We start from the raw sequence: 20,873 nt of genomic DNA, 5'->3' as shown, positions 1-20,873 counted from the left end.
TTCCTCTGTATGTCACTGCTATAGAAACACCTCCTTTCCACTCTACCTCCCAGTAACAGCGGCCAGTCAGAGCCTCTCTACACAACACCTGGTACAGGGAGTCAAATCTCTCTGGGTGATCCGGATACGACTGGTCCTCTCCGACCCCCGTCACCTTTCTGTTGTCCTCAGACAGAGAGAGTCGTCTGTGGGCTGTGTTTGGGTCCAGTGTGAGTTCACAGGCATCTGACGGAGAACAAGACATGATGAGCTACTGAACCCTTCTGCATCTTCATCATCATCATCATCATCCTCATCATCATCATCATCATCACTAGTACTGTTCTTCCTGTTTCACGTTCATCTTCTCTACAAAAATGAACATAGAAAGACTAAATCATATCAGATGATAGCTACTATAGTGGACTAGTGTGCTATAGCTTTAGAAATAGTAGTGCATATTGTTTATAAGATGTTTTAAGTTAAACGTAAATGTAAATCCCATGTGTGTGTGAGTGGTTGTCCCAGTCAAAACAATGAAAAATGTATACACTGAATCTACTCCCGCAATATTTACACAACATACACATATTATACATCAAAATTTTCATCATGATGAGCTGATTAATCCTCTGTAATATCTAAGCTATACTCTACACACTTTTCAAGATATTCGACTTTGAAAGGTTCCAATACACATCCATTGTGATCCACCTGTGTAAACAACAGACTGAACCAGCTGAGCTCACATACAGGCTGGAAACTAACTGTTGGTACCATAGACCTGGTCCATACATACAGTACATAGACATGTACACATACGTACACACACCTACACAAACATACTAGACACACATCAACACAGGCAAACATAGCTACACATACGGATACACAAGTCCACATGTGAATGAGCGGACGTCACCTCCTGCTGTGTGGATGGACTTTCCATCCCAATAGTGAGTGTGTGTTGTGATGAATCAAACAGACACTTACACCTCTGTGGAACTGGTTTCAGCCTCCACACTCCACCGTGCTCCACACTGGGGGGGAAACAAAGTGAGAGCAGCATGTTGAAACATTCACCTTCATCATCTGCTGTCTCATCACGTTCTACACAACATGAGTTACAGCTGCCTTTTCACCACTTCATCTAGCAGCGGCTTGAATCCCTGTAGGAGACTTTGTCCCTGAGTGGAGAGCTGTCCTCTCCATACCTGAGAGTGTCCAGTCTCCAGCGTGGATCCTCCAGTCCAGCAGAGAGCAGCGCAGCTCCAGAGTCTCCTGGGTGATTGTAGCTCAGGTCCAGCTCTCTCAGATGGGAGGGGTTGGAGCTCAGAGCTGAGGCCAGAGAAGCACAGCCTTCCTGTGTGACCAGGCAGCCAGACAACCTGCACACACACACACACACACACACACACAGACACGTGTGTAAACTATTACTTTTCTGGAGGTAATTCTTTTCAACGTCCTCTGATGTGGAACTTAACAGTTTGATCATTAAAACTGTAAAGTATAAAAACAGTATAAAAACAACTAAAGGGTAAAGGGGTGCACATTCTTTACCATCTTTCACCTCAAACCTAAAATGCAACCTAACCCTAGAAAACCACATCCAACACACAAACAGTAATTGTTTTTTTTTCATTTAGGCGATTCATTTTTCAGTGACCCAGGAGGTGCTGGAACATGTTCCGGCGTGTTCCGGCTCAAATGAAGCACTGCCCCCTATGCATTCAAAACATTAACTTAAACCTTTTTAAAGTGAGTGAATCTGTTCACATGAATGGACACAGATGGATGGTAGGCAGTGGCGGTTCTACATTGAATTACACCCCGGGTGAGACCCCCTCCGAGCGCCCCCCCCCCCCCCCCCCCCCCTCTCAATTGCAAGAAATTCGAGGTGTGCCTGACTTGAGCCACTCATTCCATTAGAGTGTTGCTCTGTACCGGGCCGTCCATATGGGCAGGAGGGGCGGCGAACTACTTGCAAAAGCATGCTCCCAAAAAGATAGTTTGTAAATCATTGCTCCAAGTCTATTTTTAATAACGTGATCGTCACATTAACTATCTATAGTCTCTGTAGGCTTTCAGACTATTGTTGGTCTGTTGACATCACGTTTTGGATGATGGTGGACGTGGTGGGCGGCGGTTCTAGCTGAGTTTAACGTCTCATGTTGGGGCAGCTCAGCGACCGCGTTCCTCCGTATGTTGATCACATAACCCTGCAGGCTGCAATAAGGATTTCAATCCGCTAACAGTGGACCCCCGCCCCCCCCTTGTCCGTTATGGAGACCCAGAGGTGAACTGTCCCCCCCCCTCCCCTTTCCCCTTCTCACTAGTGGTGGATTTCATGATTCGTTTGAATGAATCAGTTTGCGTCGGTCAGTTCGCCAAGAAGAGTCGTTCGTTTGTTTGTTCGTTCGTTCGCGTTTCCGGTAGCGGTGAATCATGATTCTCAGTCACTGAGTCGGTCAGACTCGGCTCCTCCCTCGTTCTCATTCTCAAACGAATCACGATCGTGCAATGGTGCAAACGGTCATCAATCAACACAACATTAACTAAGTTCCTTTTAGCTGAGGAGTGCTTCATGTTCGGAATCGGGATGTTGTTGCCCGTCTGGCTCTCGTGACTTCTCAGTCCTCGAGTCTTCACCGCTAAACACAGTCAGTGAACGAACGGCGACTCGCGAGTCAGCGACTAGTGGGTGGAGCTGGGAGTCGAGCCTCGGAGAACGAACGAGACGAACGACGACGAACGAGAGCGGCGAATCAGGTCGGTTCGTTTGTTTTAAAGAGTCGTTCGTTCAAACTGATTCGTTCGTGAACGAGCCACCACTACTTCTCATACAGCTTCTCTGACGGCACCTTCTCAGCGAGCAGGGCGCCTGCAGCCAGAGGGGGCGCCAATATGCCAACTCCCCCCACAGTGATATGAGAGATAATAGAAAACGGGTGGCTTAAATCAAGCGATCTGATTGGTTCCCAACAGTTGTATAATGAGCGTATACGCACAGCTATGACGCCCGTTCAGTTTACAGAGTTCAGTATCACTCCGCGCCTAACTTGAACTGTTGTTTATTTATATATAAAAGCAATAGCATAGTTCACTGAAGCCTAAAAATATGTTGATTGATGGAGAGGGTGGAAATGTTGTAAAGCAATAGGCACACGGTGAGTGAACTCGATAGTAGGCTAAATTGCCGGCGAACCGAGCTACCAAGCTCGCTTTTTCAAAATTGAGGGTGTCTATGACTTTCATTTCGCCATACTTACGTAACCGTTTTATAAAAGCAATAGATCACTTCAGTCAGTGAAATGTTCTCATTATACCACAGTTAAGGGGCGTTGTCCGTCCCGACGTGCAGGGAGGGACAGAGGGCGGGATGACACATGTGCACGAGTACACAAGAAAAAAAAAATCATCCGTGCCGCGAAGCGGTTTTCTATTTAAGCAATAGATCACGACAGGCTGTGAAATGTTCTCATTATACCACAGTTAAGGGGCGTTGTAAGTGTTTGACCATTGAGTAAAACTGACCTGAGAGTTTCCAGTGTACAGTGTGGACTCCCCAGTCCAGCAGAGAGCAGCTTCACTCCTGAATCCTGCAGATCATTGGTACTCAGGTCCAGCTCTCTCAGACTAGAGGAGTTGGAGCTGAGAACTGAGGCCAGAGCTTCACAGCATCTCCCTGACAGATCACAGCCATCCAGCCTTCACACACAATAAACACAACATGTTAGGAACTGGGATTAAAATATTTTACATCTTTTACATAAAAGGACGTGTTGAAAACTTTAATTAGAGATGTTTTATTAATTGAAATACATTCAATCCATAAATGTTAATTTAATTATCTGTGTAACTTTTACTTTTAACATAATTAAGTTATTGTCTTCATCTTTATTAGAAAAGTGTTTTTAGTTTAACTAATGTTTAAAACACTGGATATTTAAATGTAGTATATGCTACACGTGAACCTCCTAAGATGGAGCAATTTGATTGGTTCTCTATCTCTGGATATTGGACAATATCCCGAGATTGAGATCTCAAACTCGGGATATTGGGGAGTGCGTAAAGGTCGTCTCGTCACGCTAATAAAAACGAATTAACCGCTCATAAAAACAAATAAATCCTGGCAAAAAGTGTAATCTTGTTTATTTTTGGAGTGTTCACGTGTAGTTTATATAAAACAATGATTCACCTCAGGCTCCGTGAATAGTCCAAATGTATTAGCCCCTGCTATAAACAATCTAGCCCCCGTAGCTCCCCAATCATAATTCTTCGGCGCCGCTACTGGTTACAACTAATAAGTAAATGCTTAAATATCATTCAGCTGGGCGATCTCTACAGAGAATAAAGTCCTCTCCTCCTTTGTCTCCTCCCTCTCTCACTCGTGACCTCTCACCTTTCCCCCAGATGACCCTGAAGTCTCTGTATCAACGCATCCTATTGGTTAAACCCAAAGCATCCATATAACCAAACTACTGAACAAGGTTAAACGTTTTAAAATAGTGGGTCACCTTTTATTAATAATGAACGTATATTTATGCATGTAACCTCATCAATAACTATTTATTTATACTTATAGCAACATATTTAAATACAGGTGCATTTAATTATTGATGAACAATTATTATTCATTCTTTAATTATTATTTCATAATAGAGCTTTTGAGTTTGACTTTTCACCCTGGTTACACAATATAACGTTGTGTATATTGAGATGTTATAAGTTAACCTCAAAAGATGTTTCCTATGTTATCATAACTTTTATATTCTACTATTATGTATGTTTTCGTTGTGTGTACTCCCTCCCCCCCTCCCCCCCCCCTCCGTCCCTCCCCCTCCCCCCCTCCCTTACCCTCTCCGTCCCTCCCTCTCCCCCCTCTGTCCCTCTCCCCCCTCTGTCCCTCTCCCCCCTCTGTCCCTCTCCCTCCTCTGTCCCTCTCCCCCCTCTCCCCCCTCTGTCCCTCTCCCCCCTCCGTCTCTGTCCCTCTCCCTCTCCCCCCTCTGTCCCTCTCCCCCCTCTGTCCCTCCTCTGTCCCTCTCCCCCCTCCGTCCCTCTCCCCCCTCTGTCCCCCCTCTGTCCCTCTCCCCCCTCTGTCCCTTCACTATCTCGGGATATTGGGGAGCGTGCGTAATGGTATAGGAGAAATTTGTTATGCAGTCAACATCTTGCCCAGTATGCTATATTAATTAAATAAGTGTGGAGAAACACTAAGCAACCAAAGAAATGCTCTGTGTATCTGATATATGTTCTTAGAATGTTGGGACTGCACAGAAGGAATGCTCTGTTTAGATGGGCCTCAAGGAGGTCCATGGGGACGGGCAATATGTCACCATATAAGCAAAGAATGCAGGGAGATGGCACCACATGTTCCCAATAAGGGAAAATGCATGGGCTGGGGTAGCAACGTATGGATGATAGATGGGCACAATGGAGCATAAGAGCAGGGGCCAGAGAGTGGCTGTTCAGTTCTTTGTCAAACCAACTCAGGATTTTGTCGTTGCTTGTTCTCAAGTGATAATAAAATCTTTAGCACTCAGACCTTCGGCTTCCTCGATCTCTCTTAGTTTTTGTTTAGATGTTTAGATTGTATTTTATCTACGACAACGGTCGTCTCGTCACGCTAATAAAAACTAGTAAACCGCTCATAAAAACAAATACATCCCGGCAAAAAGTGTAATCTTGTTTATTTTTGGAGTGTCCACGTGTAGTTTATATAAAACTGATTCACCTCAGGCTCTGTGAGTAGTGGGGAATAGCCCCTAAGACCTTCGGCGAATAATTGTTAATTGTTGATTTTATTGATTCATTTTTTTATTCATTTTTTATGATTGTTATGATTGGGGAGTATGTTAAATAAATAAATCATAACTGCTTATATATCTCAGTATTAATTATTTTGTGTGTAATATAATACGTTATCACTATTATAACTTATTTTCTAGTTTTATGTATATTATCTTGTGTGTATTGTTATACATGTTATCTGTGAACGTACAGATACAATTTGTATTTCATTATACCTTTTATATTCTAGTATATATTATAATATATACATTATATTAAATTTTATGTATATAGTGTTGTGTGTATTGTAATACATGTTATTAGTGAACTCACAGAGATGTTTTGGAGGCTTTGACCACTGGCAGCAGCCTCAGAAGACCCTCCTCTGAAGCAGAGTATTTCTTCAGGTCAAACACGTCCAGCTCCTCTTCTGATGACAGTAAGATGAAGACCAGAGCTGACCACTGAGCAGGAGAGAGATAGCTTGTGGAGAGACTTCCTGACTCCATCTTCAGGGACTTCTGGATCTGCTCCACTAGAGAACGGTCGTTCAGCTCATTCATACAGTGGAACAGATTGATGCTTCTCTCTGGAGAGAGACCTCCATTTATCTTCTCCTTGATGTAAGACACTGTTTTCTCATTGGTCTTTGAGCCACTTCCTGTCTGTCCCCGCACACTTTTTTTAATCAGAGTGATCAGTGAGCTAATTCCTGTCTGTCTCAGCAGACCTCGTAGGAGAATCTGATTGGTCTCCAGAGAGAGGCCCAGGAGGAAGCGGAGGAACAAGTCCAGGTGTCCGTTCTCACTCTGTACGGCCTTGTCCACAGCACTCTGGTAGAGGAGGAGGAGTTTATCTTCCCCAGAGTTTGGTTGTTCTTCTGAGAGCAGATTGACCCCAGTGTCTATGAAGTGCTTAAAGACATAAAGGGCAGCCAGAAACTCCTGGAGGCTCAGATGGACAAAGCAGAACACCTTGTCCTGGTACAGCCCACACTCCTCTCTAAAGATCTGGGTGAACACTCCTGAGTACACTGAGGCTGCTCTGATATCGATGCCACACGCTGCCAGGTCTGCCTCGTAGAAGATCAGGTTGCCATTCTCCAGCTGGTGAAAAGCCAGTTTTCCCAGAGAAACAATGATCTTCTTGCTCTCTGAACTCCAGTGTGGATCTGTTTCAGATCTCCCACGGTACTTCCTGTCCCCCTGTATGGACTGAACCTTCAGGAAGTGGCTGTACATCTGAGTCACGGTCTTGGGCATCTCTTCTTCTCTCTGGGATGTTTTGAAGCAGTCCTCCAGAACTGTAGCAGTGATCCAACAGAAGACTGGGATGTGACACATGATCTGGAGGCTTCGTGACTTTTTGATGTGGGAGATGATCGTGCTGGCCAGTGTCTTGTCTTTGAATCTCTTCTTAAAGTACTTCTCCTTCTGTTGGTCGGTGAACCCTCTAACCTCTGTCACCATTCCAACACACTCAGGAGGGATCTGATTGGCTGCCGCAGGGCGTGTGGTTATCCAGATGCGAGCGGAGGGAAGCAGGTCGCCCCTGATGAGGTTTGTCAGCAGCACGTCCACCGAGGTGGACTCTGTGACAACAGTCCAGATCTGATTTTTCTGGAAGTCCAGAGGAAGTCGACACTCATCCAGACCATCCAAGATGAAGACAACTTGGAACCGGTGGAATCTACAGATTCCTGCTTCTTTGGTCTCAATAAAGAAGTGATGAAGAAGTTCCACCAAGCTAAACTCTTTGTCTTTCAGTAAATTCAGCTCTCTGAAAGTGAGGAGAAACGTGAAGTGTATGTCGTGGTTGGTTTTGCCTTCAGCCCAGTCCAGAGTGAACTTGTGTGTTAAGACGGTTTTACCAATGCCGGCCACTCCAGTTGTCATAATTGTTCTGATTGGTTGATCCTGTCCAGGTAAGGGTTTAAAGATGTCTCCGCATTTGATTGGTGTTTCCTCTGAGGCTGGTTTCCTGGAAGCTGTTTCAATCAGTCTGACCTCATGTTCCTGGTTGACCTCTCCACTGCCTCTCTCTGTGATGAAGATCTCTGTGTAGAAGTCCTTCAGAGGTGTTGAATGTCCTGCTTTAGCGATTCCCTCAGACACATTGTTGAACTTTTTCTTCAAATGACACTTGATTTTATGTTGGCACTCGACAGCAGCAGATCCTAAATGAGAAAACAACAGAAGACATCAGTTAGTGGATGGTGACATCAGTGGAAATATTTCATGTATATTTCAATATTTCCTGTTAAATTATCAACATTGTGATATTTAGTTGTTTCATAACTTGTGGTCGGAGAAGCTGGTCATGACAAGGACTGCATGTTACAGATCAAAATGTTCAGGACTCATTCGATATTTTCACAGCAATATATATGGTCTAATGATAGTAATAATAATGGTGAATCAGTCTAAAGTGACTTGTTATGCTGATATAACAAGATAGTTTTGCATCTATTCCACTGAGTTATTCTGCTGTTGATCTGCAGTATAATGTTTAACATTCTTTAACCTGATACCCCCACGATAACCCTCCATATCTGGACCAAACCATGTAAACTGATAGACCCACAATAACCCATCTGGATCAAACCATTCAACCCCAAAGAGGAAAGATGTCTCCACATTGAAGTTAAAAGTCATTCAGTCCGAAAAGAACAAATAGGAGTCTCATACTGCTCCTTAAAAATATAATTTCTCCTCTGTCTTCAAAGTAAGAGTCTCTTCTGCCCTTCAAAATAATAGTCTCCTCTGTCTTCAAAGTAAGAGTCTCTTACCGCCCCCTAGTGTGTGGGCCACTTCCTCCTGGTTCATCTCCTTCTCTGTTTGATGCTGCTGTACAGACTGAGCACTGGTAACCTTTGACCTCTCCTGGTGTCTGTGGAGAACACACACACACACACACACACACACACACACACACACACACACACACACACACACACACAGCTTTTAATCACACTGCAGTTTTGACACTGACAAGATAATTCTTCTGTTTTTAGGTGAGAGCATTTCACTTGTTTCCAACTTTTAAGTCCATAATTATCTATCTATATATTATAACTTGTTACTGAGATGTTATTACTGGCTCTGAGTAACCTAATGCTTTGAACTAGAATCACAGAATTATAAATCTGTTTGATCAACACTGACACACCAAACTGCTTTGTCAAAGTCTTATTTAGAAAACTCGATCAACAGTAACCGTACCTTTCAGTCAAGATGAGAAGCAGAGTATCTTTTCATAGAATTCAAAGGCAAACCCATGTGTCTAGTTTGCTTAGAAACAATATCAGTCATGAAAGATTTCAACTTAAGTCTCCACTACTACAACTGCACTGACTATGATGCTAGTTGTTCACTTAATGTTGGCCCACTGTTTCAGTTTTGTGCATCATTGAATGATGATGTATGTGAGCCCTTTGCACTGAGAAAAATAAGAATCACTCATGTGGCTTTTAAAACAACACTTGTTGTGTTTGTCGTTTAACAAGAGTATAGACATGTTAAAAATGACATTTGAGCATGGAAAATATGAAATGAATGTATGTTGGTTGAATTAACATACAGGCTATGAATCAGAATGATTTTGTAGGTAGTGGCCATCCCCAGAATGCACCAGAATACAGGAAATCACATCTACCAAATTCAACATCTTCTGGGGGAGGACCCCCAGACCCCCGCCCACGACTACGCCCCATCAACAACTTTCATCACCAGCCACCACTGATACAGACACATATCTACACATCATTTGTTCTTCTTTTTTATTCTTTTGTATCTTCTCTCATATCCGATTAGGTGAAGAGCGCGGTCATGTGCCCTCTGATGGTGATGATGAAAATTGTGGCCCTCTTAATCATGAAAGTTGTCCATCCCTGAGTGACGTCAAAGTCACGTTACGATACGACTGTTCAACATGAGGTCGTATTGAGAGAAATCCCTCCTGTATCTGATTCAGGACCGCGTATGGAAGTGGCCCAAACCAGAATTGAACAGACCTGATTCTGTGTGATTTGTGCTGTTCACACTGTTCTGAATGAAATCGGATCGGAGTCACCTTTGAGCAAAACAATCTGGCAACTCTTGCTTGCAGAGTGACGAGGCCAATCACAGCCTTTCACCACCATAACATGTCCCGCCTCTGCCCTCCCGACCCTCCACCGCTGAAGAAGCCCCCCTCCATGTCTGACCGCTCACTCTCTAAGTCCTCACCTCTTCCCAATAGACGGATTTCCATCTTTAAAGTAATAAGGTAGCTCCATAGAGCGGTCACTCTTCATGGAGACACAGCTGGGTCCAGGGGAGTCTGCTCTCTGCTGCTGGACTCTTCTGGAAAAACAAGAACCAGGATCTATGGACGTTTGATAGAAGCTGTACCTTTATTGTTCTATGCAATGGATAGTTGCATTGTTATTCCCATGCCTTATATCATATAATGAACATAATATTTATGATCTCTGATGAATCCTCACCTCTTCTCAATAGACAGATTTCCATATTTAAAGTTAACAGGTAGACCCATATGCCGCTTTTCCACCGCCAGTACCTACTCGACTCGACTCGACTCGACTCGCCACGCCTTATTTGCGTTTCCATTGGCAAAAAAAGTACCTGGTACCTAGTACCGGGTACTTTTTTTTAGTACTACCTCCGTCGAGGTTCCATGCCAGCGGAGTAGGTACTTTTGTGTGACGTAAACAGGCTGCTGGTAACTGATTGGCCAGCGGCTGTAAATGGGAATAATCACTCAAAGTTAAGTTGTGTCTGGCGTGGTTGGAGTCCACGAACCCGCTCCCGAGGGGGACACTGATCAGCGTTTCGCCGTGTGTGTCGCTCCTTTCCCGGGGCTAGAGTTAGGCTGCGCGTCGTTATGTGTGTCGGGCGTGGTTGTGTGTGTCCGGCGTGGCTGGAGTCCACGGACCGGCGTTTCGCTGTTTCGTTTCAGTGTCGTTCCTTTCCTAGGGCTCGAGTTTCGCCTCTATCAATGTTACCGTATGACAACAATAGACGCGCAGTCATTGCGCTTTTTATTTTATTTTATTTCCCATCATAACCTTTCCCGGGAATCAGGAAATAGTCTTGATCAGATTCAGATTTCCCGCGTCTCCCGTGATTAAAACCTAATGACGACCCGCCCATGGTGGAGAGGTTCTTTTCTACGACCCGCCCACATTGAAGAGGTACTTTTTTAGATGGAAACGCAACCAAACCGAGTTGAGTCGAGGCGAAGCGAGTCGAGTCGAGTTGGTACTGGCGGTGGAAAAGCGGCAATAGAGTAGTCACTCTTCATGGAGACACAGCTGGGTCCAGGGGAGTCTGCTCTCTGCTGCCTCCTTCTGAAAAACAAGAACCATCTGGAAGTTAGGATAGAAAGATCAAACTGATTCAATAAAAGCCGTTTGAAAGACATTGAACCTTCTAACATTAAACCTGTAAAGTCTGCTACAAGTCGTCTTAATATTCATTTCATTCACACGATTCAAACAGCAGAATAAACGGCCTCAGCCATGAACCAATCCATCTCCAAGTGGTCCTGTGATTGGACGTTGGTATGTTCTGATTAACGATGGGCGGGCAGATCAAGATGATCCGCGGGCCGCCAGTTGAACAGCCCTGATGTATCGGCTGAATCCTCACCTTGTCTTAGAAGGTTGGTGATTTCCATCTTTAAACCGGTCAGGTAGATTCATAGAGCGGTCACTCTTCATGGAGACACTGCTGGGTCCAGGGGAGTCTTCTCTCTGCTGCTGCGCTGGGCTTCAACACAACACACACACACACACACACACACACACACACACACACACACACACACACACACACACAGCTGTTACTCAGACTAATGATGGAGTCATGATGTATCACTGCTGAGCTCTGAGATGGACAACAGTCACAGACAGAGAGATCCTCTTCTTACCTCTTAGCTTTGCTCCGGCGGCCATGTTCCCCAGACAGAGTGGTCTTAGAGGTAGGACCCCCCTCCTCTCTCTCCTCATCCATAGTAGACTGGAGACCTGGACACAAACACAACTCATCCATCACTTCATTTGCCTTCTGAACTTTAGCTGTTTATTGAGAGAGAAGATCATTGTGACTGCGTCACACTAAAGCGTTATGGACGTCATAGACCATCAATATGAACCCCACAACAACATACCCACACTGCCCTCACTACAGTACAGATGTGTACAGCACATGAGAACTGAGAGATGAGAATTAAAAGTGAAGAACGTTAGAATCATTTCTCCACTGGAACAAAGTCTGAATTCTGCCACTTTACTGAACCACAGATTCCATATAAATCAACTGGTGAAGCTCAACACATCGATAGGGTATCCTCTTATGACCAACGGGTCTCTCTCTCTCCCTCCAGGCTCTCTCTCTGGCTCCAGCTGTGGTTTAAGCCATAGGAATCGAGTCTAGACCCACAGGAACCCCCCTGTGAAAGTGGTACAGTCCAGCAACAGGCTACTATAGGATCTATAAAACTGTCAATCCCCAGTCAATACGCACAAATATTAAACCTTTTAAATATCAGCACATTGAAAGGACTTCTGTCACGTCCTTCTCTTCATTCTGAGCATCAAGACAAACAAATCACTTGAATATTGAATGCAATGTTGAATTTACCACAGGTCAGCAAAGCAGTAAAACATGAACTAACGATGTATTCTCTACAGTAAACTCATTATTATATACCAGTAACCTAAAGACAATATAAACGGTAGTAAACTGATCATTATTATATACCAGTAACCTAAAGACAATATAAACGGTAGTAAACTGGTTATTATTATATACCAGTAACCTAAAGACAATATAAACGGTAGTAAACTGGTTATTATTATATACCAGTAACCTAAATACAATATAAACGGTAGTAAACTGGTTATTATTATATACCAGTAACCTAAAGACAATATAAACGGTAGTAAACTGGTCATTATTATATACCAGTAACCTAAAGACAATATAAACGGTAGTAAACTGGTTATTATTATATACCAGTAACCTAAAGACAATATAAACGGTAGTAAACTGGTTATTATTATTGTGGCAACCCGCTCCCCACCAGGGGGAACCGTGGGCTAGTGGTGGACGGTGTGTACCACCGCCATCCACTAGCCGGCGGCAGCGAGCACATCTTCAATCAACGCAATCAGCCCGATGGGGAACACCTGGCCGGAGGGGGGAAAAGACCGGGCGGACATCTTAAAAGGAGACCAGGAACTCAACCCAGGGAGAAGCAGGCAGGACGACCCAGCTGACGGCCGATGACACATCCTTCTACTCGAGTCTCATGGAGGCCATAGTATAGTTGATGTTTTACCTGTTATCTACCATACCTGTAATAATAAACGCTGAATACGGCTTTATTTGAAACCTCTGCGTGGTACTTGCCGTGAGACCTCTTGACTCTTGTGGACCGGGTTACCACATAATATACCAGTAACCTAAAGACAATATAAACGGTAGTAAACTGGTCATTATTATATACCAGTAACCTAAAGACAATATAAATGGTAGTAAACTGGTTATTATTATATACCAGTAACCTAAAGACAATATAAACGGTAGTAAACTGGTTATTATTATATACCAGTAACCTAAAGACAATATAAACGGTAGTAAACTGGTCATTATTATATACCAGTAACCTAAAGACAATATAAACGGTAGTAAACTGTCTATCTTATCTTATCTTACCTTATCTACTCGTGATTAAAACGCGTCCATACGGTATGAAGTTATAAAAGTATAAATGTAAGTGAAGAAACAGAGGTTAAAGTGTTGATAAAACAAGTTAATCAGGTGAAAGGTTTTAAAAGCGGAGAAAGAAGAGCTGCTGGCTGCGACAGACCGCTCAGATGAGGAAGTTCAGAACTGAACCGGTCTGACGCTCAGAGAGATGGAGGAGCCTCTCAGTGCGGGTCACGTGGTTCCAACCTGTCCATCAGGAATCCTGAAGTTATAAACGTAGCCAAAGCAATCATAGGTGGATTTTTTGGAATTTTGGATTTTTGGACTGTTGCTATAGCGCCACCTTTACACCAATCAGTGTGATATTTGCTCTCTATTAATCTTGACTCAGCCTCTACAGCTGTAGTAAGTTTCATAAAAAGCGTGCGAGCGGTTTAGGCTGTGTAAGTCAAACGTGGCGGAATAATCATAAAACTAACAATTAAAGCTGCAAGCAGCATTTTACGGGTGCCAAGCCTAAATCCAACCAATAAGACCCTGTTAGACCATTAAGACCCTGACAGGCCATTAAAACCCTGATGCAGACCATGAAGACCCTGATAGACCATTAAGACCGTGACACAGACCATAAGACCCTGATAGACCATTAAGACCGTGACACAGACCATAAGACCCTGACGAATAAGTACACAAGTTTGGTGATGATTGACCGCACAGACTTCACATGGAACCGTCGCAACGCAGTTGTTGTTATGTTAAGCCCGAGTTGCTAGACGACCCTGGCTGCAAATTAAATGTGCTGCCGCTAGGGGCGTCTAGATTTCTAGGCTGGCAGAATGGTTCTCTGCTCACTAAAAGCAACCAACCTGTCCAACAGGAATCCTGAAGTTATAAACATAACAAAAGCAATCATAGGTGGAATGTACGGGTACTTTCCTCACCACACCTTACAAAGAACATAACTGACAGTCAGCCAAGCAATAATCCTGGGAGATTTATGACTTACTACCATGCATACACACATTCAGACTGTTCATGCACAACAATGGTGTTGCCGTAACCTAATTATTAACTATGACCTCATGTGGTATACAAGGAAACTCTCATCTATCTCTCACACACACGCACACACACCTCACAAGGTCTGTGTAAAGAACACACTGACAGCAGCAGAAAACGTCTCTTACACCAATGAGCTGACATTAATACATTGCACACAAAATAGGCATGTAAAAGGCCAATGCGTGAGCAAAATAAACACCTGAATGCGACCAAATTATCGTAATAACTATTAAGTTAGGTGGTTGTACACAAGGCACTTCACTATATCTCACTAACACTTTTTTTCAAAACCAGCCCCAACTGTATGTACCCGCCCAATGCTAACTGTTCCAGCCTAAAGTGATGAAAAGTAGCCCAGTTGGGAGGGGAACAGCCCAATCTTGCAACACTGGTTAGTGTTTTTGGGGAAAACTGATCCAAAGTTGATCAGGATGATCAGTGTATTCTGGAGTTTCTAACCATATAGATTTGCTCAACTGTTTCGATAAGTGATAGTTGTAACACATTTGGTTGGAGAGTTCGAAGTTTAAAATATCCTACCAGGTAGAGAACAAGCAAAAACATATCATTGTGGGCTAAATTGGCAATGGCTGGGGCAGAATGGTTCTCTGCTTACTAAGAGCAACCAACCTGTTCACCAGGAAGTAAGTAATACTTTTGGCTAATGAAGGTGGAATGTAAAGGTACTTCTTTGGAAGCAACTATCAACCGTCCCTTGGAACCATTTCCTTGACACACCTTAAAAATAACATAACTGACAGTTATGGAATAACTTCAGCTTGGATCTGGTGATAGGCGAACAAACTTCATGACCGTACAACAAAAGGCTGAGGAGTTATGAGTCTATAAAGTTTTCAATTAATTGCCGTAGCGCCCCCAATGGTCCTATTTGGATGAACTTTAGCCAGGTTAACCTTGACCTATGCTTCTTTAAGTACTTATTTTGTGCGATGATTGACTCAAGTTAACCCCGCCTTTAGTCACCTAACATTGATTGGGCTAATTTGGACGTCCAGCCACCATTTTGTTACAGGTTCTTGGTTTCCTAGGAACATGTGCTCAACATTAGGAGAGACAAATGTCTACAGGATTTCATGACTGTAGAAGAAAGGGGTCAGAAAATATGGCCGTCCAAAGTCTGCATTTTCAGTTTGATGATGATTGGGTAAGTAAACCCCGCCTTTTGGCATTAAGTTAAATTTGGATGACCTTGAGCCTCTGGCGGCCATGTTGTTTTATAAATTGACTTCATCTTACTTGAGCAGTTGGAACTTTGGTCCCCTACAGCCACTAAGTCGGTCCCGCGCAAATCAAACATTCCGTCTATGAACTGTGGTGACTTTAGTTACAGCCCACGCCCATCTCGTTGCCACGACTTAATTGAAATTATGTGGTTATGTTCTGAACAACTTTTGTATTGGAGTCAAGATCATAGGAGTCAATTTTGACATTGATATGAGCATTTAAGTCTTTTTGCGGTTTAAGCCACACCCCTTTTAGAAGTCAATGGCTGATGGGTGCTTTAAAATGTACAGACTCATTTTTAAGTCAGATTGAAGACATTGGTGCATAAATGATATGGGCTAAAGGATTTTTGTCAAAGTTAAAAAACCTGGGATCCTTTAGTGTTTTTAACTAAATTCAAGATGGCCGCAAATCTGTTCGCCGGAAGTCATAGTTTCTGAGGCATATTTGTTCAGCATGAGAATATGCATGTGTGAACAAAGTTTCATGTCTGTAAGTTAAAAGGTTTACGAGATATGCTTGTTCAAAGTTTGCATTTTACCAGCTTGCATGTTGCTATAGCACCACCTTTGGGCCAATCAGTGTAATATTTGCTGTCTATTAATCTTGAGTCAGTGGCGGAATAATAATAATAAAACTAACGATTACGATAGGTTGCCTCGCACTGCACACACACACACACACACACACGCACACACACACACACACACACACACACACACACGCACGCACACACACACACACGTACACACACAAAGACGCACGCACGCACGCATACACACACACACACACACACACAGAAAAACACACAAAAAACACACACACGCACACACAGACACACACACACACACACACACACACACACAGACACAAACACACACACACGTGATGGGTTTGTAATATTGGGGAAAGGTCTAAATATTGCCCTGTGTCTTTTTCAAACAGAATTGAGTGCAGAGATCATAGTCAGAGATTATAATGAAACATGGATTTGATAGGCAGAGGTTCAAACACAATCTCTCTCTCTCTCTCTCTCTCTCTCTCTCTCTCTCTCTCTCTCTCTCTCTCTCTCTCTCTCTCTCTCTCTGTATCTCCTTGTCTCTCGCCCTCCTTACCTTCTGCAGACTGAGCATGCCCAGTTGGGCGTCGTCCTCTGGGGCTTCCTGGGAGGAGAGCAGGGCTCTAGGGAACACAGGAGAAAGGTTGCTGGTTCAACTGCCACACAGTACAGGACAGTCTAGCTTCAGGATGCTTGACTGCCAGACGAAAGGTTGTGGGTTTGAACCCCCAATATAGTCCCACACACACACACACACACACACACACACACACACACACACACACACACACACACACACACCACTGAGCCAACTGTAAAGTCTGCCTTAATATAGTCAGAATATATATATATATATATATATATATATATATATATTAATACCATGTAATAATACTATAATATAATGATGTACTAATACTATAATATAATAATGTAATAATACTATAATATAATAATGTAATAATACCATAATATAATAATGTAATAATACTATAATATAATAATATAATAATACCATAATATAACATGTGATAATAGCCTGTGTTTGCTATCAGTACATTACTGCATGTCAGCGCAGACCAACACTGTTTAGTGATGTCATTGGATATGCTTATTGCATGTTGTTACATGGAGCTCATCACACTAACAATAAGCTGTTATAACTTTATATCAGTCAGCTGTTATCCTGCTCTAAACCATCACACTAACCTGTTATAACTTTATATCAGTCAGCTGTTATCCTGCTCTAAACAATCACACTAACCTGTTATAACTTTATATCAGTCAGCTGTTATCCTGCTCTAAACCATCACACTAACCTGTTATAACTTTATATCAGTCAGCTGTTATCCTGCTCTAAACCACACTAACAATAAGCTGTTATAACTTTATATAAGGTTAGATGGATATTAAACTGTCCCATCACTAGATAAGGTCTGTACCTTCTGTAACAGTCATCACTGTGGTGGAAAGCTGAGGTTGAAATGAGCACAGCTGGTGCAACAGGCTGACTTAATAATTATGTATCTTATATCATATTAACATCTCCTGACCGTATTCATGGTCTTAAACCAAACCTTTGCTATAATTTCAGAATCACAAAAGCATTGTAATAAACCATAGTATGTATAGTGACACACAATGTTTGGTATTTACAGAATGAAGACTGTTTAACCCAACCAATACATTGCTCAATGATGTACACACTCAACATTAATAAGTATAAGTACTGACGTCTGCTAAAACACATGACAGCTCTTTCACTGTAGCCACATCAATATTGTCAGCTGATCATCTCTCAGTGCTTCTGTTGACATGTGAATCCTGTTTGTTGCAGGAAGAGTTACATGACCTGGTCTGTATTGTTCTGATGGTAAATGCTGGTTATTCCTACTCATGTGAATGCAATGTCTGGACCTCAGGGGCAAACTGTACAACAGGAGACAGAACCTCAACTACAACCTCGTTCCTCGAAGCCCGCCTCCCAAAATCAACGCCTCGAGCGGCACTTCAGATGTATCAGTGATTTTCTATTTTTTTAATTTAATTAACTAACATAACATTGACATTCATTGAAGAGCAAAGATTTAGCTTGAAAACCATCGACTTATTTCTAGAGATATTAATAAATGTCTTGTACTGTGTAGAAAAGTCAAAGTCAAAGTCAGCTTTATTGTGAATTACTCCACATGTCGACACACACAGCAATGGAGAAGACGTTTCTCCCTACCCCACGGTGACGGCCACCCTAGTGCGCGCAGGAGGCTAGTCCCGTGTCTGTGGATCAGAGCGATTGCTCTGCTGTGATTGGTACAAAATAGAACTCGCGCAACTTTGCGAGCCGCGCAGGTGAAGTATCAACATCACATGAAAGAAGAACGTCAACCAGCCTCCTCAGCAGTGTTTGTAATAACGCCGTTAGGTAACGCCGTTATTTTTTCACTAACGGGTAATGTAACTAATCACTTTTTCCGTTATTACAACAGCGTTACCGTTACTGACAGTTAAATGCGGTGCGTTACTATGAATTCATTGAATAAACTGCGTAATCCGAACGCACCCCTGGCTGCACACACAAACTGCTAGGAGACCGAGTGGGTTAGCGATTATGATTGGCTAAGGCAGAGTCGTGTTTCATGGTAGCCAATCGGAGCCAGTGTTTTTACACACAAGCCAGGATACGCGCGCCACACGCACACACAAACACCAAACAGATTCGATGAAGCAGTAGAAATGGCGAGTCCGGAGCAATCCGATGAAAAGGTGGCATTTTCAAGGCGGAGATATAAGCACTACTTCAAATTCATTGAGGTCAAAGGCAAGAACGTGCATGTAAAGTGAACGTTATGTGACGGCCCTGTGCTCCCCCTGCGGGCTGCCTGCTGGTCTCCTGGTGGCCACACGGCTTCAGGTTGCCGGCCTGCAGTGAGGAGACCAGTTAGGGACGATTGGCCTCACCTGGCGCCGGCGTAGGCCTATAAGCCCTCGCCCTCCTCTGCCTCTCTCTCTCTCTCTCTCTCTCTCTCTCTCCCTCTCTCTCTCTCTCTCTCTCTCTCTCTCTCTCTCTCTCTCTCTCTTGCGGTCACACACTTTTTGCGACACATCGCATTCCACTCCACGTCTGACCACTCACATACGACCGACATGCATCCATACATTATTTATTAATACCCCTAGATAACCTTTTTTCTATTGCACTTTTGTAACCAATAAACAGAACTCAGGGTTGTGATAGCAATTTACTATCAATCCAAATTTATTCAATAGTTGATGGACTGAAACGCATCGTAGGCTACTTCATCATAACGAAAATCAAGTAAATCATGTAACAGTATACTTTAAACACATAGGAATACAATTCTATTTCGGTTAACCCTCAATTGGAATAATAATAAAAAAAAAATACACAATAAAATATATTTCCATTTTCTCTAGGAAGTTAAACCAAATACTTCTATACGTCTCTCTCTCAATCCATAAACAAAATAAATACCGAACGGTCTTCTTATTCAAAAATAAAATAAATCTTCAAGTGTCCTTGTATTGTCTTTAGCGACAAGAAAGAGTAATAACGTAAAAATAAAGTAAAGTAAAGTAAAGTGCTGGCCAGCAAAAACAATATTATAGAGCTCGCTTTTCCACCGCCAGTACCTACTCGACTCGACTCAACTCGCCACGCCTTATTTGCGTTTCCATTGGCAAAAAAAGTACCTGGTACCTAGTACCGGGTACTTTTTTTTAGTACTACCTCCGTCGAGGTTCCATGCCAGCGGAGTAGGTACTTTTGTGTGACGTAAACAGACTGCTGGTAACTGATTGGCCAGCGGCTGTAAATGGGAATAATCTCTCAAAGTTAAGTTGTGTCCGGCGTGGTTGGAGTCCACGAACCCGCTCCCGAGGGGGACACTGATCAGCGTTTCGCCGTGTGTGTCGCTCCTTTCCCGGGGCTAGAGTTAGGCTGCGCGTCGTTATGTGTGTCGGGCGTGGTTGTGTGTGTCCGGCGTGGCTGGAGTCCACGGACCGGCTCCGGAGGATTAGCGTTTCGCTGTTTCGTTTCAGTGTCGTTCCTTTCCTAGGGCTCGAGTTTCGCCTCTATCAACGTTACCGTATGACAACAATAGACGCGCAGTCATTGCGCTTTTTATTTTATTTTATTTTATTTCCCATCATAACCTTTCCCGGGAATCAGGAAATAGTCTTGATCAGATTCAGATTTCCCGGGAATCGCGTCTCCCGTGATTAAAACCTAATGACGACCCGCCCATGGTGGAGAGGTTCTTTTTTAGATGGAAACGCAACCAAACCGAGTCGAGTCGAGTCGAGTTGGTACTGGCGGTGGAAAAGCGGCAATATGTGTGTGCGATTGAAGTGGTTTTGCCTGCAGTCCTCGGGGACAGAAGATGACTCCTCTGGACCCACCGGGAGGAGCCGCTCAGGAACCAGCGGCCGTCACCTTCACCAACGGTCACACGCTCGGCGGAGCGCCCTTCCAACGGTCTTCTTCATACACTGTGCCGACG

General features: G+C 43.4%; 1 protein-coding gene across 1 annotated transcript; it reads right to left on the bottom strand.

Annotated features, from left to right (window-relative positions):
- Positions 1 to 16: 16 nt before the first annotated feature.
- On the bottom strand, positions 17 to 17,421 carry LOC311376051 (NLR family CARD domain-containing protein 3-like; the record flags this gene model as incomplete). Its single annotated transcript, XM_084490955.1, has 11 exons — positions 17 to 225; positions 973 to 1,019; positions 1,194 to 1,367; positions 3,517 to 3,690; positions 6,106 to 7,948; positions 8,561 to 8,661; positions 9,999 to 10,115; positions 10,997 to 11,122; positions 15,581 to 15,594; positions 16,910 to 16,976; positions 17,417 to 17,421. Coding segments are annotated over 11 exons (2,877 nt in total), but the record flags the coding sequence as incomplete, so codon positions are not given.
- Positions 17,422 to 20,873: the final 3,452 nt, after the last annotated feature.

The sequence above is a fragment of the Micromesistius poutassou genome (genome assembly GCF_964030765.1).
Source record: "Micromesistius poutassou genome assembly, contig: SCAFFOLD_3312, whole genome shotgun sequence".
NCBI classification, from domain to species: domain Eukaryota; kingdom Metazoa; phylum Chordata; class Actinopteri; order Gadiformes; family Gadidae; genus Micromesistius; species Micromesistius poutassou.
The sequence above is the reverse complement of the archived record's forward strand: the minus strand, read 5'-3'. Positions and strand labels throughout refer to the sequence as shown.